The 18469-nt window shown below is 36.3% G+C and overlaps 1 protein-coding gene across 5 annotated transcripts in view; it reads right to left on the bottom strand.

The window, feature by feature from the left end:
- The window catches only part of myripb (myosin VIIA and Rab interacting protein b), a 91555-nt gene that overhangs the window by 46224 nt on the left and 26862 nt on the right, over positions 1 to 18469 (bottom strand). For all 5 annotated transcript variants that reach the window (XM_077624064.1, XM_077624065.1, XM_077624067.1 and 2 more), the window contains one exon: positions 6229 to 6450. In XM_077624064.1, the coding sequence (XP_077480190.1) occupies positions 6229 to 6450 (222 nt within the window). The remainder of the gene's footprint in view (positions 1 to 6228; positions 6451 to 18469) is intronic.

The following is an 18469-nucleotide window of genomic DNA, read 5'->3' on the forward strand; positions in this document are numbered from 1 at the left end:
CCAGAAGTCATCAAACATTCACTATTTTGCCTGTAAAAGTGCAGATAAGTGTAGCAAAATCACTTCAGTCCAATTGTCAGGGATTTCTGTTGAAGTATCTATTACCTTTTTAAAATAGTATTTAATTCAGTGTTCAGTGGTGTTGAGGTTTTGTTCAATTTGATAAACATTTTACAAATCTCCCTTACATATCCAATTTTTGTATTCTGTCCCTCCTCATGTTTTCCCTTTACCTCTTGTTTTTTTTCCCTGTGGTTGTTTTGTCAAACTATGCCATAAGACACAAACCTTCTATAATACAGAATACAAATAATGTCAGGCAAGCTCAGGGAATACATAATATAAAATTTACATTATGTCTTCGCTATCTCAATCTGTATGATGGATTGATATCTAACAATAAAAAATGCCTCACCTTTGCACCAATTACCTCCTTATCAAAACATTCCAATAGGTCACTCCTTAAGAAAGTCTCAATAACCTTTCAGCCAACTCCAGCTCACGATGTTGTCTGTGTACACTCCCCTATGTCTATGACTCTACGAGAAGTGTTCATTAGAGTCATTTACATGGATTCCAAAGCACATTTTAAGCTTCCGTACATTCACAAAAGTAGATAGATACACATCAGTTTACGTCAAAGTTTCTGTCTTGTATTCACAATTATATTTTTCACGCCCTATTGAGACAACGGGTAAATGTTTTCGTGCCCAAAACATTTAAAACCTCTCTTCGGGATAAAAAAATGCTATATTCTTCTTTCAGCTTCCCTTTCCACCAACTCTAATAGACAAACAAGATACAGAATGTAGTTTTCGCTTATCAAATCAGTGGAAACTCTAGCTTTTTGTGTCTTAGTCCAATAATTCAAAGGCCTGACTCTCTGTTGTCCTTCTGTCTATGGACAGGCTTTCCTCCTTTCTAACATCAGTAGCTGAATTTCTACTTCCACTCTGAGGTTAATAGTTGTTAATCAGATGTCAGGCTCTTTAACAAAATAATGGCTGAATGTTAAGACCAACCGTATGTATACATGTACATCTATGTGTATGTATGTATATTTATATATATGTATGTATATGTATATTTATATATATATGTATATGTATATTTATATATATGTATGTATATGTATATTTATATATGTGTTTGTATATTTATATTTATGTATGTATATTTATATTTATATATGTTTGTATATCTATATCTGAATATATAAATGTATATATTTATATATATGTTCCAGCAACGCTTATTTATTATATTTATTTATTAATTTATTTATCCATTTATTTATTTTTTATGTCTAAAATGTCTTTTCCTGTGTCTGTATTCTCACCCTCTTGCTACTGTGACAATGAAATTTCCCGAATACGGGATGCATAATCTAAGATAATCTAAATCAATCTGCCATGACATACAATTCTTGATGAACTCACGATTGTTTGGCAAAGTGGCAGACTGAAGGCTATGGAGAATAAAGCTGCAGTAGAAACTGAAGAGCTGCATTGTTTGCTTACTTTGCTCCATCCGAGCAGGTGTAAATAGCCTTAGAGTAAAATCACTAGGCAAGCAAACGGTGGGACAGAGACATGTAAATTATTCAAGTGGAGAAGTGGGCGGTGGCGGCTGCTTAGTGGTGCTTTAGGGCACAGCCTCCCTTCGAGAATGCAGTCTTGCTCGCTGGTGCTGATAAGAATACTCCCTAAAGAATGACCAAAAAAAAGACTATCCTAACTTTTATAGTAGCAAGAGAGTTTACCAGGGGTGCATGAAGACAAAAGAAAACATACAACTGTAGGCAATTCCTTCAAAGATTCTATAATACATAATGCAATGTGCAGACAAGTGAAAAATGTGTGTTGATGTGAAAACTTTAACAGTAGCTAAAAAAGCATTATTTTGTCTCATTCTTTCATCAAAATTAAACCTTTGGGGGAGGGGGGGTTTCAGAGCAAAGCAAAGGAAAGGAACCCAAGCAGTACAAAAAAAACTTACTAAGTCATTACGCTTTTTTTTTTTAACTTATAAAAGGTACTATTGGTGGTCTTATTATAATGTTTAATGATTTAAGCCGAAACCGGCAACTATTTCCATAAGTCGTAGTGGTTATAATGTGAGTTTTGTTTATATTTTTTACAATAAGCTATTATTTGGATTGTAGCCTACTCAATTTGGATTTTGTTGGCCCAAAATAGTGCCGTTCCTTGCGTAAATGGGGGAGTTGTTAAGGTAGGCAGACCTATTTTCAACCTAGTGTTGCTCATAAATAGACTAATATAATGAAATAGCAATTTAATGAGCATTTTTTGTCCATTTTTGTTTTAATGGGACAATAAAAAATATTTTAAAATAGATTGTAACGAAACTACTAGAATGCCAGGTTCCATGTCGTATGAAACACGCCATTTTGCAGGGGACATAATTTAATCATGATATAATCTCAAGATATAATCATTTGATTATTTCTGTGAATATGTGAATATGGAAATGTCTTTCCAAATCCCAAAAGACATTGCATTGAAAATCATATATATTAAGAGGAAGAATGTAAAATTTAATAAATAAGATGAACAGTCATTAAAACTGACCTGGCCACCAAATAAATAGTACTACAACCCATGTATAAGATTTTGTATTTACTGTATTTTTCTATTGTTCCCCACAATAAATGTAATAATGCATTCAGTTACTCTTCAATAACATCATGAAAAGGAATGAACAGTTTTGTCACTAAGTGTATTACACAAAAGCATAGAGGCAAATAATTTCATTATTTCCTGGCTTTAGTAAGCCATATTTTTTTGTCATATTTAGGACAAGTGTGGATGTAAATGGGTAAAATTCTGGACATTGCTAGCAAAAGAAAAATAAGTCAATATAAATTCTGAAAACAGACAAACTGCATGTCCTGCTAAAAAGGAAAAACAATGAAATTGACTTAGAATTTGAGCATGTTTTAAAATAAATTCTCTCCTAAATGGGACAGACTACTGACAGGTCCTTCCCTATCCTGCTGCCCTTTCTTCTGCCTGCCCTCTCCTTCCCAACCTCTGGCTTTTATCTCTCTTAATCATCTACATGTTGCCTTTAACAGTTCCCAGGTCACTTGTAATTTAGGGTCTTAAAGTGGAACAGGTGGGTAGTCTTATTTTTCCACAAAAAAAGTGTGGCTTGTGTGTACTGTGGTGGTTGATTTGACATCCTAATTGCTCCAGTCTACATGTCTGGTTCTCTCTATGGTGTCTAGAGTTTCTTGATTGCTTGATAAGTACTTGCCTATTAACATATTTTAGATTTACTTTGTTAATGAAAAAATTACAAAAAAAGGAAAACGGAATAATGTTTATTTTACAACCATAAAAGAAATGAGAACAAAAGGAAAAATCTTTAGTCCATTTTATTCTATTCTATTAGTCTGTATTTGATTCTATTCTTTTTTTTAAATGAGGAAAAACAAAAAACAAATTAGTTTAATTTGTGATATTTTTGTTTATATATTTTTCATGTTTTTTTTTTCTATTTTAGGACTAATATTTCTTAATAAATAGGGAAATATATTTGTACATATGTATTTTATATTTGTATTTAATACAATATATAACCATATTTTTTTTAAATATAAAATAAAGACAAAAATTTTCTAATTTCCATAATCCTTAATGAAAGGATTATCTTTATAAAGAATCAAAATGAGATATTTGTAAACATCTGCTTTTTGCCCTGTAAAACAATTTTAGATGAGCCGAACAACCGACTAATTGCAAGAATAATTGGTAATTATTCGGTCAAAGTAATCATTTGTTGTAGCCCTAATGTGTTCATATATTTTTTTCGTCATGAATAAGTGGTCAGAGCAAATAAACCACAAACAATTATTTAAAGCAAATACTCAGTGTGTCAAATAAGAGTCACAAAAGATATAGTACATTGATTACTGGTGTCACAAAAGATATAGTACATTGATTTTTTTCTGACTAATTAGCTAAAGGCTTTAACCTAATGAGTGTGTGAATGTTTGCAATGATTCCAACTCCACTTTTGATGAGGGATCACACCAGTGCAACTGAGATTAATAACGGACAGCTGGGGGGAGGAGGGAAGAGAGAAAAGAGGAGGGTAGAGAGAAAATGAGAGAGGTAGAGAGACACCATTTGGCCTGTTCCATTGAGAATTGGATTTGCATTTGGATGCTGCAGAATGCCGTGAGGATATTACAGAAGGAAGGGAGGAATTGGCAATGGAGGGTTACTATTATTAATATTTTTAAAGATCCTCATCATCTTTTGATAGCAATGTGTACAGATGTGAACACTGTGCAGATGCACAAATTCACTGCCTAAAAAAATGTAAATCGTGGCGCAACATGTCTAACATATTTGGCAGAAAAATAAACAATTCACAATTTCATAAAAAGTCCACTCCTCTTAGTTACAGTTGCTAAGCCAACAGGCGTCGTGAATCCATATGTCAGAGTTTTAAGTGATTTATTTTGCCAGTAATATATGTAGTGGCGGGTTATATACCGAAAATAAAAACTAACACGCTATGGAGGCAAAAGAAGACAGGTTCAACTCAAGCAAGCAAATGGTAGGATGCTCAAGTGTATGCTCACAAAATGAAAAATAACAATAAAATACCATGTTTTTCAGACTAAGTCACACTTGAGTACAAGCCGCATCAGCCTATGAATAGAAGAGGAAAAAATATAGAGCCGCACAGGAGAATAAGTCGCATTTTTTGGGAGGACAATATTTTATTTGATCAGATAACTGGAAATTATCCCCCAGATAAACCCTAACAGTACATTGTGTCCAATTTAACTTTGCAATAGGGACACCTCCTAATTTTGGACGCGCGCAGCTTCCATCTGATCCTCTCTGAAGATTTCACAACGTTGTACGTCAGTTGGCAAATTCAATATCCAATAATTTGATGGATCATGCTCGCTCAATGTCGTTGCTAACACTTATATGTTTGATATAGAATATCTATTTTGGGGGCCGAGTTTGCACAAGGTCAATTTGTTAATACATGACTACATTTTAACACACCCTCCAAACCATTAACCATATGATACGAAGTCATTTAATTACAATGAAAGCCTAATTCTAGCCATATTCCTAAAATTGCTAATCTGAATCCAAATATTTTTCAGACTAGACCTTCTAGACAAGCTGTAAATTGCCATTTCTGATGACACAAAACCCCCAGTGAGAGTAATTCATGCTAAGAGCAGATTTAAAGCTGCTTAATGCACTAATGATAAGTGCTACATGTATAATGGTGGTCGATGCTCCTGTTGTGACATCCGTCCCATCTGTGATATAGTCTAAACCCCTAATGAGGACATTTGAGTCCCTGGGAAGCTCAACGTTCATAGATAACAATGGAAGTGTATGTGAGGGGAGGAACTAAACCATGCCCACCTCATTTAAATATCATTGAATTTCCTCGCCTTCTTATACCTTTTCACAGACATATCCCTCGTGTCTCATACCAGCAGAATGGAAGTCAAGCTACCTCTGTACATTGAAAAATCAATCAAAGTTAAAAAGAGGCAGTGTCAGGCAACAGAGGAATAAAATTGATGAAATAGGGCCAAGTGGAGGGGCAACACATTTTTGGACAGCTTGTATACACCTTGACCTCTCTGATTTGACTTACCTTTTGAAATAAACTGTCATAAGTATGATTAGCAATCAGCACTGCACAATATTTTACCAACCTGCCTTTGATGCCGCCATATTAACATATGAATCGCCCTACTTTGATGCAACAGTACATACTTCCAACACCCCTCCCTGCCAATGGAAAAATCCTTTTTCATTCAGTAATAGGTGCGGGTACTAATACCCAATGGCAATGCAGCTACCCACAAACAAACCCCAAATTTTGAAAATATTAGCATATTCAAGGTGTAAATGTTCACTGCATTTACAGTTCAAATAAGAAAATCACTAAATCATACCCAAAATATTTCCTTGCTTTTTTGCACAGGTTTAAAAAAAAAGTCACAGCACAAAATGATCAAGCTTGAACAGCTGGGACCTTTAAAGTCACCTCTACAATATGTCATTTTACCCCAACACATCGCCCTCTTTGACCATCCCTCCATCCATCCATCCAGAAATACCTCAATTCTACCTCTTAAAAAATACCGAGCAGGACTCCCATTCATTCCCCTGCCAAATCTCTGCTCCGAAGTGTGTGTTCACAAGTACTAACCTGCCCTTCTGACACGCAGAGCACAACCAGGCTTTGTCCTTCTTGTTGTAGATACAGCAAGCCTTGCACACGTTGTACTGGCAGTCCAGACACTCTCGCTTGGGGTTGAGCAGGAAGGTGAAGGGCGCACAGCAACGAATGCAGCAGTGCTCGTTGAAACGATGCTGCTTGGACAGGATGGAGCATCTGCTGCCTTCTTCCACCAGCTCTTGCTTCATCTCACTAGAGTTGAGCGAGCGAGCAAAAGAGAGAGAGAGAGAGAAAGAGACAGCGGGAGAACGAGAGAGGGGGTTAAGATAGAGAGAAACATAGCAGGGGGGGAGGGAGGAGAGCATCTGGTCAAGTGGTTAAATATGACTGCAAAGTGGAATAATAGAGAAATTAAAAATGCATAAACAAGGGGACACACCATAGGGGGAGTAGGGGGAATTCACATCATGTATATTTTCCCTTTTTGTGTAACAATAGCTCACGTTTCAAATTAAAAGACTCCGCCATGCTGTGTTTGCCCACTGCAGTCAGAGCATCCTCAAACTGTAGAATGAGCCTTCTCAATCAATTACAGCATAGGCGGCATGAGACTGATATTCTAGGGGCATAAATAATGCCGCTTTGAAGGTCATTGGCACAAAGCATACACTTGGGAGTGCTTGACAGGATTCCAAAAAAAATGCGCTAAAATGAGTATATTATGAAAAATGCAACTGGCATAAATGTTTTTTTTTCTGTACGCATGCTCGGCAATTATATTAATCTCTGAAACTCATCATTCATTACTGATCTTGAACTGAAATCTATGTACTAAAAGGACATTTGCTAGAGGGGTGAAAGTTGGTTTTAATAAAAGGTTCACATACTGCTTGTCCAAACATTTAACCGCATGTGCTGAGTTGTTAAAGACTGGGAATAGAGAGCCATTCAGCATGTCTAACTGACGGTGCGTGCATGTGTTTGGGGTGGTTCGGGGGCTGCAATCTTCAATAAATCATAAAGGTTGCGCCTCAACAGCACCTGCCCCGACGCACTGATTGTTTTTCTTATGCATCATTAGATGCGGAATATTAACAAGATGAGAAAGCCGTTTTATGGACTGTATCAGGAGGTGTGGGGGTTGAATACATACTGCACCAAGTAGTGATGTCCCGATCCGATACTTCTATTTTTGGAGTATCGGATTTGGTCACAAGATTGTATCCAATCCTGTAGTCCAGTCTGATTTCAGTACTTTTGTGCTTTTAGGCTGCTGTAAATCAAACAACTAGGCAAACGTGTCTGTTGAGTGAGGCGACATCTCTTTAGAGACTAATGACAGTCACAGACTATTGTCATAAGACACGTGTCAAAGTGGCGGCCCGGGGGCCAAATCTGGCCCACCGCATCATTTTGTGTGGCCCGGGAAAGTAAATCATGAGTGCCGACTTTCTGTTTTAGGATCAAATTCAGATGAAGAGTATAGATGTATATTACATTTCCTGATTTTTCCCCTTTTAAATCAATAATTGTAATTTTTTAATCAATTTCTTCTGTGTTTTTAGTTCAAAAATCATTTTGTAAAATCTAAAAATATATTTTAAAAAAAGCTAAAATAAACATTGTTTTAGATCTATAAAAAAGTGAATATTCAGGGCTTTTAATCTAGTTCTTTTAATCCATTTATTAAAAAAAATCTAAATATTATATCTAAAATGGTCCGGGCCACATAAAATGAAGTTGACGTTAAAGCGGCCCGCGAACCACCCTTGTCATAAACAAAGCATTTCTTGACATTAATACCAACAAAGTAGTTTATGTTTTACTAGTACATTATATTTTGCAATATTTGTACTGATCGATAAATATGGGCATAGAATTGGTATCGACACAAGATGTCTTGAGAAAAATCGAATTGGTTCGGAAATCAAAAAAATCTGTCAGTATTTAACATATCATACATAATGTACATTTGAGAAGTAGTTAGTATGTTGCATCAGTCAGTTCTGTGAAAAATACATACATAAAACATATTAAAATAATATGTAGTATGTGAGCATGTCTGCCTTTTGAAGGGGAATAAATTACTTGTCTCCAACAGCTTTGACTTGCAGTAGCTATAAATTAGATTCTCATATAAAATATTATTTAGCAGTATCAGACATGCACAGTGGCTTGTCAAGTACTTGTCTATTAACATGCAGCCAGTCAGCCAGTGCTAACATCCGCGCAGTTGGAAATATTTATGGACGGTCATTAAAGGAGAGCTAGAGCATTTGAAATGGACAAAGTGAAGTAATGGTGGCAGTCTCTATTGTTGCTCATGAACTTTGTACTTTGGCTTAAAAGCTATCATGCGCGAGCCCTTTAAAGCCTCATGACCATGCAAATTCAAAAAGGCTTAGGTACTTCTCCCAGCTTGCCCTTTTGATTGTTTGGCAGACGATGTTTGAATGAAATACGATTTGATGTCTCATGTATTCAATACATGTATGCTGTCCATGGTGCTGAATTCTGATGTATTGCCTCGTCCATTTGTTTGAGTTCTAGTTCGAAATTGTAGATACTGCATTGCTGCAGTCATGTTCATATAAATCTTATAGAGAAACCTTTAGCTGTTCCTACTTTTTGTTTCATTTCATTATAAATGAGATTTGTTGCTTAATTTTAAAGTATACTATTTATTTACAAAATCTACACTTTACATGTACTATGCAAGAACACATTATGATTACTTAACTCACTTGATTATGTTCTACAACTGTAATTTATTACTGTAGGTGGTGTGACCCACATTTTAAAGCATCAAAGTTCTACTTAAAAGAGTAGAATTTCTGAAAGTGGTCGGAACAGTAAATCATTTGCGGGATTATCCACAAATAATATTACAGTAGTAAATATATATAAGGGCTTTGGACTGAGACAATTTCCCTGCAGAGCATGAAAATCAAGATTTAAAGTTACTTTTGCCAAACTTTCATTAAAAGGCTGATTTATTTTTTCTTTATTTTCCATTTAATTGCATTTCAAGAACCATAACTTAATTTCGATGTATGTAACAAAACAAATTAGGATTATTTAACTTACTTGAGCTCAATAAATTTAATATATTTCTCTAATTTCCTAAAGTTTTGCAATAAAAAAAAAATCCAACAATATAATCAATTAAGCAAGATGAATGCTGCCTTGGAGTAATAACATCCATCATTTAGTGCAAAATGCAGCCTCCAAATAAATGAATAATTATATATGGAAAATAGCAATAGTTCTGACACTTGATTGAAATAATATAATGGATAATTGAAGGCTAAATTTATCATTAAAGATGGAAAGGTCATATTCTTATATCCTAGGGGGATCTCATTATCTGCTACTAAACATCCATGATATCAGGGGTCATGAACCTATGTCTCTCCCAAGCCAGATGTAGCTTTTTTGTTAACTGTGCCTAGCATCAATAAAACTCTAAAATTGATGGGCTTCCTTTTCCATTTATTTGCATTCAGCTGTAATATACACACCATATATTGAAAACAATTCAAAACAAACTATTGCTTGTTTTTAAATCATTCAATGGCCTTGCCTGCTCTTACACCCTGGACCTTCCTCCCCACTGTTATCCTCTTTACAAATGTGCACATTGGAGATGCCAGAATGACATCTGTAGCTATCCTGGATTTAGTCTGGATTCAATTTTTAAAAGCCTTTCTCTAAATCATTTTTGTCAGATGCTGATACCAATTACAGACACCATGTCTGCAAGTGGAATTAAGATTTAAATAAATAAAACACCTATTTACATTTTACCATCCAAATACATATATTCCTCCTCAGAGATACCTTAAAAGGTACTTGGCTGAAAGGTATGATCATACAGTAAATTGCACAGATCACAAATCCATGTTCACCTGAAAGTATCTACTTGCCCTTAAGGCAAGGGTGTCAGACTCGGGTTGGTTCGCGGGCCGCTTTAACGTCAACTTGATTTCATGTGGGCCGGACCATTTTAGATATAATATTTAGATTTTCTTTTAATAAATGGATTAAAAGAACTGTTAGAATAGTTTTAGATTTTGAACTAAAACACTGAAAAAAATGATTAAAAATTACAATTATTGATTTAAAAGGGGGAAAATCAGGAAATTTAATATACATCTATTCTCTTCATTTTAATTTGATCCTAAAACAGAAAGTCGGCACTCATGATTTACTTTCCCGGGCCACACAAAATGATGCGGCGGGCCAGATTTGGCCCACGGGCCGCCACTTTGACACATGTGCCTTAAGGTTTATAACTGGCTGCTACAGTGGTATGGTTTGAGTTGTAATGGGGCAGTTTTTGGGAGTACAATTAAGATGTATAGTAATGCTAAATAGCTTATTAGAAGTAATAAATGGGATAGTTCAGCTAGAGTCCCATAGGGAGATAAACCATGGGGATTTACCAGTCTTTGAATGTGTCTACTGCGTGCGTGCATGTACGTCTGTGCGTGTGCGAGTTTAGTTGTGTTTCCAATTGATGTTGGAGACTACCTACTTTGAGGTACAACAGGACAAAAAAATGCACTTTGTAATTGTGCATTGATTGTGAGCTCTCCAAAGGCCAATTTGGAGCAATTTCAGCATGAATTTGCACTGTGAACCTGCGGCAAAAGCGCATACAATTTCTTGTTGTCCTTGCATAGAGTTGTATTAAAAAAATACCCTTAAGAGGCTCCAAATGAGAGGGTTCTTAAGTGCTCAATCCATTTCAATAACAATTTACGCTGTAAACTGCTTTTTATGAAAGTGGGAAACTGAAACCAGTTAAAAATAATTAGCAAGCCTGTTTTCATGAAAGCCGACAGTGAGGTGGAGCCGTCATACTGCAAACTAGCTTTTTACACACATTTCTTACAAATTTGAGCATATTCAAAATACTAGATGTTCAATACATACGATGTAATATATTTTTTTGTAAAATTGCACGCTTTTTTTAGCGTTTTAGCTGGAATAGAACTAAGGATCAAAAAGTAAAGATTAATCTCGTCGTGCACACATAACGTTATCATGGATGTTGGAGTAATTGTTTTTAACAAATTTAACTAACACATGCTTTCCTTATTATAGCTAGTCACCAGTGAGGATGGCTTCTGTCTGCCCAGCCTTTCTTTGTCCTGGGCCATGTGGACACCATCTTTTGTTCCCACAATAAAAAGAGAGGCAGTGCTGCAAACTAGGCAGCTTTCCGCCACAAACCATCGATTTCCTGAGTGTGTTTTTTTTGCAGCTAAGACGGGTGTAAATAAACCTGACTTCAGATCGATTACTGGATATCCCAGTGACATACCGCATTAATACATAACTCTATATTTAATTATGCTAGTATATGACTGCAAAAGGGATAGAGTGTTGTCACAGTTGCATTGGTTGAAAGGGTACAGGAACTTTTGGATTGGATTGGATTGGATAACTTTATTCATCCCGTATTCGGGAAATTTCGTTGTTCCAGTGGCCAGAGGGTGAGGATGCAGGAATAGGAAAGGCATTTTAGACATAAATAGATAGGTAATAAGTAGGTCAAGAAATAAATACATGAATAAATATATAATTAAATAAACGTGTTGCTTAGCACATATATACATACATACATACACATAAATGTACATGCATGCATACGGTAGGTCTTAACACACAGCCATTTTTTTGTTAAAGAGCCTGACAGCTGATGGGAAGGATCTGCGGAAGCGCTCCTTCCTGCAATGAGGGTGCCGCAGTCTATTGCTAAAGGAGCTTCGGAGGGACTCCACAGACTCATGCAGGGGGTGGGGGTTTTTAAATAGCAAGTAGTTTTTGGAAGCCTTTCTAGGGAATGTTTTGAAGACTTTTTGGGTGGGCTTCATTAGGAATAAGCCAACACTGTGGTTGAATGGTTAGCAACCAAATTGTAGTATACATGGCCTATTGGCAGTGAGATAGGCTCTAACATCTCCATGAACCATGTAAGCAAGGATAAGTGGAGTGGAAAATGAATGAACCTTCAGAAGTTCACCCGGGAAGATCTAAGAGATGATGATATTTCTGAAAACAGTTGTTCAAGTTTTTTTTGACATTTGTCTCATGTCAAGATGATTCATAGAAAACACGGAGGGAAGGGAAGGGAAAGCTTGTAGCCTAAGGGTGCCTACCTTCAGAAGATAATGACTTTATACGAAGACATCTGAGAATTTTGTTTACGTTTTCCTCAAACTGACATTCCACAATGGTTGTCTAATTAATTCAATTTTGGAATGACATGTCTTTCAAATTGTGGTCCCTGATTAAACAAATTGGGGAGATTATATTTCAGACAGACATTTTTCAAGTGGGGTTTCAAAAACGTTTTAATTCATTTAAAATGACTGATGCCCTGTCATCCATCCATGAGTATTTAAGGCCAAGTTGTTTTGAATATATAATTCAATTGTGTTCATGTGTTTTGTCTGTAGCCTAACATTAGCTTCCTCCTTACACCTATAAACCTGCATGGAATAGAAAATGATTTTGCATACTCGTTCTTCATTTAAAAAATAAAATAAATAATCTCTTTGCATTTTATCTCATTTTGTGTGTTTATCACATCTTGCATACAAAATTTGGACACTTTGATCATGATCACTTTGACGCCCATGGAACAAATTATTGAATTTAGATCTAAAATACTGCTCTATTTAGGAAAAATCTAAGTTACAAAACAAGTTCTGGAACCAATTAATTTCGTAAATAGAGGTATTACTGTAAATACATTTTAAAAACTCGATTCTAATCCTGTTTTACAAATGAGTGGCAGGATGACTTATTCTTTGAGTTTGGACACCTGCCCGAAAAATACACCCAACAACTCCCTACATTACACTATTTACATAAGGGCAGTGACAAAAACGGGATCTTTTGAAAATCATGCACGTGAATCAATTTAGAACCTGCTAATCAGTCCTCCATCACACCTGTACATGGATCCATTACTTGCATCCATTTAAAATGTGTCACGGACTTGGCATTGGGTTTGCAACTGGGTCACAAACTGAAATTTCTCACAATGCACAGCAAGTTTAAAGCGCAGAGATCTTAATGTTGTAGTTTTTACATTGCTCTTATACTATTCATTAGATCACTGAAAGCAAGGCAGGGTATAAAATGACTAATGATAAGAAAACATTAGCAGGCTTAAAATCGATGTAATAATTACGAAATTTATATTAGAAAACATGAAGTGTTTTTCTTGTAATTTTGCAACGATTGAGAAGGATCACAAAACACGATGTAATCATTCTTCCTCAGTCTGAACTGTCTCTCACCTCGAGCTGAAAAAGTTTACAGAGAGGAAATGTAGCTAATTTCTATACTATACATAATTAATCATATTCACATTTTTTTTTTTGCTTTGGCCTCAATGTTCTTGATTCATGCGGTGCATGAATAAAGAGCTAAATATTTTACATTGGCTCATATTTCCTATTTTTCTTCAACGTCTTTCGTGTCAGGTCTCCAAATTCAAAGTGACCACATCAATACATCATTCCACAAACACCTAAACCCTGCCTTTAAAGTCAAATAGTTCCTTCAGCATGTCAAAGGTAGGCTATTTTGTCAGCAGTTGTCAAGAACCTCAAGAGGCACACTTCACTTCTCTGCACGATTCATAAAGCACACAAACACACAGTTCCTCATCATCGTTATACAGGTTCTGCATCACAACAATCCTTCAGGCTTTATAGCACACTAAACCATATGGCAGCTTTGTGAAGACACTGGGAAAAAAAGATGTATAAATATGAGCAGGGCTGTGTGCATGTGCGAACACACCCAGTGTAAACTAGGGACATTTTGAAAGGCAGCGAAAGCCTAGGGATTCATAAAAACCATTTGTGTTTATACAGCAATGCATGAAATGCAGCATCCATTTTTATGACCTCAATGACCTTAAAAGTTTCACGCATACTCAAGGTATACTATCTTTAGTTTTTTTTAAATAAGGCACTTGTACAGTGGTACCTCGACATAGGAGTGCTCCAACATACGAGCAATTTAAGATAAGAGTAAAATTTTGAGCAAATATTTATCTTGAGATACGAGACAAATTTTGATATACAGATGCTCCCCTACTTACGAACATTCAACATGTCTGCAAATTGCGTTTAAGTCGAAAATTGTTCGTAAGTCCAATTTTGTATTTCGCGCCTTTTTCAGAGTAGTTCTTTCCGCCGCGAATACCGATGTCTGGCGCTGCGAGAGCTCAGCTCACCCAGCATCTACCTTCTTCTTCGTTGCAATGCGGAAGTGCGTGAATGTATCTCCAGTGTGCAAAGAACCTTTTTCATTTGTATCATTAAATATCTCATGCATCCATTATTAAATATGGTTGGTAAAAAGTGAAAGGCTTCTATTGAGGGAGTTGCAAGGAAGAGGCGAGTGGCAATAATAACGAAGCTTGATGCGCGTGAGAGTGGTGAGCGTTTCACGGGCATTGAATCGTTCGACCGTCAGTACCATTTATAAACAGAAAGATCGAGCAGCAGGACCCAAATATTGAACGTTGCACAAAGTTTGCAAATCAATTGAATGATGCCATACAGTGCTACCGCATCATTTATGATGAAAAAAAGAAGAAAACTGTGCAATCGTCGTTAGATCGCTTCTTTCGGCCAGTTTCTAGTAAATCTGTCTCTCTCTAATGTATGTATACAGTACTGTATGTATTCTCTCCATGTTATTAAATGTTTTTTTCAGTACAAACCAATCCGTGTTACTTATACAAGCCTTAAACATTCAAATGCACTTATATCAACCTTCAATATACTTATATAGGCCTTAAACATAAATTATAATAAAATATAGCACTGAATCAACTTACAAACAAATTCAACTTATGAACAATCGGTCGGAACCTAACTCGTTCGTAAGTAGGGGAGCGTCTGTACGAGCAGACAGCGGACGCGAGAGGCTGCTCATGAGAACATTGTGGGCACTGTCTCTCTCTGGTCGCAACTGCCTCGTGTAATGTCTCTGCGAGCACTGGGCGGAGCATTGCATTTTTTCAGTGTTTTTTACCCGTTAGTCTGTGCGAATGGCGCAGCGATGGCTAATAATAATAATAAATAAACCCTTGTACTACTCCTCGTTGGCAAGTGGTCGTGCGTTATCCTATTGTGAGGACATCTGTGAGCATCATTTTCAGAATATTTTGAAGGGAATACAAAAGCAAACTAACATCGATAGGTTGCATCTGAAAGTCAGGGTGGAGGCGGGGCAAATAGAGCCAACCCGGCCGGGAGAAGAAAGGTATAAAAATTTAAAACAAAATTAGAATTAAGTTTAGTGTAAGGTTAGATTAAACGGATGTTTGAGTGTGTCTGCATCATAATCCAAGTTCATTTAAATTTGTTTATGTTATGTTACGAGCGCGTTGCCGTGCAAAAAGTCCCCCCCCCTCTCTCTCTCTCTGTGCGTCTGTCTCCCCCCTCCGCGAAATCCATCTAATTTTAGTATACTATTAAACACATTTCAGTTAACCACTAGTTATTTGTTACTTTGTTAATAGATGGCGAGTTAGAACAAATAATGTTTTTCCAATCCAATATCCTGTTTTGGGTGTTTTTTCAGAGGGTTGGAACAAATTAATTTGGTTTTAGTTCATTTCTATGGGAAACGTTCATTTGAGTCACGAGTAAATCGACATACAAGCTCATTCCCGGAACGAATTAACCTCTTATCTCGAGGTACCACTGTACTGGCTCTTAACAGATTGTCTCTGTGTTCTTAATACAGTGTGGTCTATGGGTTTTATTAAAAAGACATGCCACAAAACTACTTTCTAAATGATATTTCTAGAAAAAAAAATCTAATACCATGATGCAATGAGACTCAAATGGTATCTAGATATAGAAAATAAATGAGGATGAGACCTTGCGATGTGTGTCAAGTGTTTTTAATACAAGGAGCTTGAAGCTGGGGGCAAACCATTTTTTTAAATATATAAATAACAACACTTGGATCAGCACGCCACTCAGAAGCCCTGGGGTTAGTAATCATGGGCCTGCTCATTAAGGCATATAAAGTCAAAAAAGTTTTAGCTCCCAGAGTAGTTCGTTAATTGCCTTTCAGCGACAGTCAGTGTTTCCCTATTGCTATAAGCACAACTGCAATTTATATTCTGCTCGACCAAAATGAAATCCTATATTTTCTCATTTGCACAAAAATCTATCAGTCTCTTTTTTTAACTACTACAGCAAATGTATCTTATAAACTTGGGGTCTTTTTCCTCAGGCGAACATTAGCCAACCAGCCCCCCAAAAATGAACCTTCACTGGGAAACAATTCTAATCAAATGTGTATTCTGCTGATAAGGTTTTGCAATCAGAGTAGCCTGCCTGGCATAAGCATTATCCCATAGAAAAATGAGAGATAAGGCGCTAGAAGAAAATAATGTGCAATCACAGCAAGGTAAAATCATTTAGACAAGAACGGATTAGGTCTCGCATTTTGGATAATAATGTTTTGACCCCTAAATTACTTGAGAGAGAACGTGCTCCCAATTTAATTTGTGCATCTCATCCGTATGATGGGAACATTCAGGGTGTAGAAAGCCAACTGCAGCAATCCTTGGGATTTAGTTTGTCTCAAGACAAAATGAGTGGAAAATTCAGGGATTATTTTTGTTTATATTTTTTTGATTGAATGGATTTGAGGCATTAGGGTCGGATACTGCAGAAAGAAGTGCTTGCATCCTTTAATCTGGTTACCACTGGATTCACTGGAACAATACAAAATCCTTATGACTTCTAAAATCTTAAACATTTGAAGTTTCTTTTCAAGTGGAATTTAAAAGTTTAAGGCATTTTTTCCGTTCACTTTGAAGACTGGGATTAAAAGAATGTTGCAAACCTCTCACACACTGTCATCATGCCCCTCCTTTCATAATGACATTACCTGCAATAGCTTGGTGCATTGTTTTCAAGGTACACAGTTAGCTGCAGGCTACAAGTGTGGGGTATGAGAGGATGTGCTGCGGTATATTACAAGGAGGAGACCTGCGATAGCCGCCAGGGAACAACAGGCTATTTCTGTGGCAGCAAAGAAGAAGAGATCACAAATGTGCAACGTTCACTGAATTCCTGAGTGGGAAAGCCACACAGCAAAGAAAGACTGCACAAAATATAAAAATATTATTACTTCCAAATGGGATGCAAGCCATTCTATGCTGCTGGTAAACTTTCAGGTTCTTATTTAAGAAAAAAAATCCATAGATTGGAAGTCATGTGACGTGAAATTGTTTTATTCTCACTGTCAGTCGTTTGACTATGAAGAAAATGTTTTTAAAAATGTTAAGTCTTCACAGGAGTGACAATTATAAAACATTTTTTCAGATGGATACAGTCGAATAGCAAAAAAGACTATCTAAACAAGAGTTTTCAGATATTGTGTTAGATGTTTGTTGCTATGTAAATCTGCTTTTTTGCTGTTGTTGCACTGTCTGGTTTGAAGTAAGACGATTTGTTGGGAGCATGCAGGAATGAACTTTTTGGCATTTGTTTGTGAGGAAGCAGCTGGTGAAGGTTGACGCAGTGCAAAGCTTGGCTAAATCAGTATCAAATAGTTTCTAACCAAGAACATGACATGTTGGGTATGCAGATATAATATACAAGCATGTACACTTTTAGAATTCCTTTGAGCAACTCGGTCAGCGTCAACCTTAACGCAAGATTCTCTGATCAGTTTGAAAGGAACAAGAACATTTTGGGTTCACTTTAAGGGAATCCGCCCGTGACATCACATGCATCCGTGTTCCGACATATGTAACGACATCATCACGTCGTCAATTTTTACGGAAGTATGTATAACACTTTCGGGAGATTTCCGCTATCATTTTTATGGAAACTTTGAGGATTTCACTACTGGAGTCAACATTTTCTCAACCTGATGACTTCATCTGCAGTAAAAAGAAGGAATTTTTATTCCTTTTTCCGACGTTTGCTTATTTTGTTAGTTGTTTTGTGAAACAGTAGTGACGTATTTTATGTGTTGATGATGTATAGATTGAAATTGTACAGAAAGCCTTCATAATGCAGAGGCATCGGATACATAGCTGATTTGGAAATTACCTTCATTGTAAATGTAGTTTAATTCTCATAACTATTTCAAAATGACCAATATCTTTGATAAATGACTTGATTTTTGCTGTAGAACTTGAACTTGATGAACCCATGTACTTTGAACTTGCATGAAAAGAAAGTGCAAGTGGCAAATCAATACA

This window comes from Stigmatopora argus, chromosome 17 (assembly GCF_051989625.1).
Source record: "Stigmatopora argus isolate UIUO_Sarg chromosome 17, RoL_Sarg_1.0, whole genome shotgun sequence".
Lineage (NCBI taxonomy): Eukaryota > Metazoa > Chordata > Actinopteri > Syngnathiformes > Syngnathidae > Stigmatopora > Stigmatopora argus.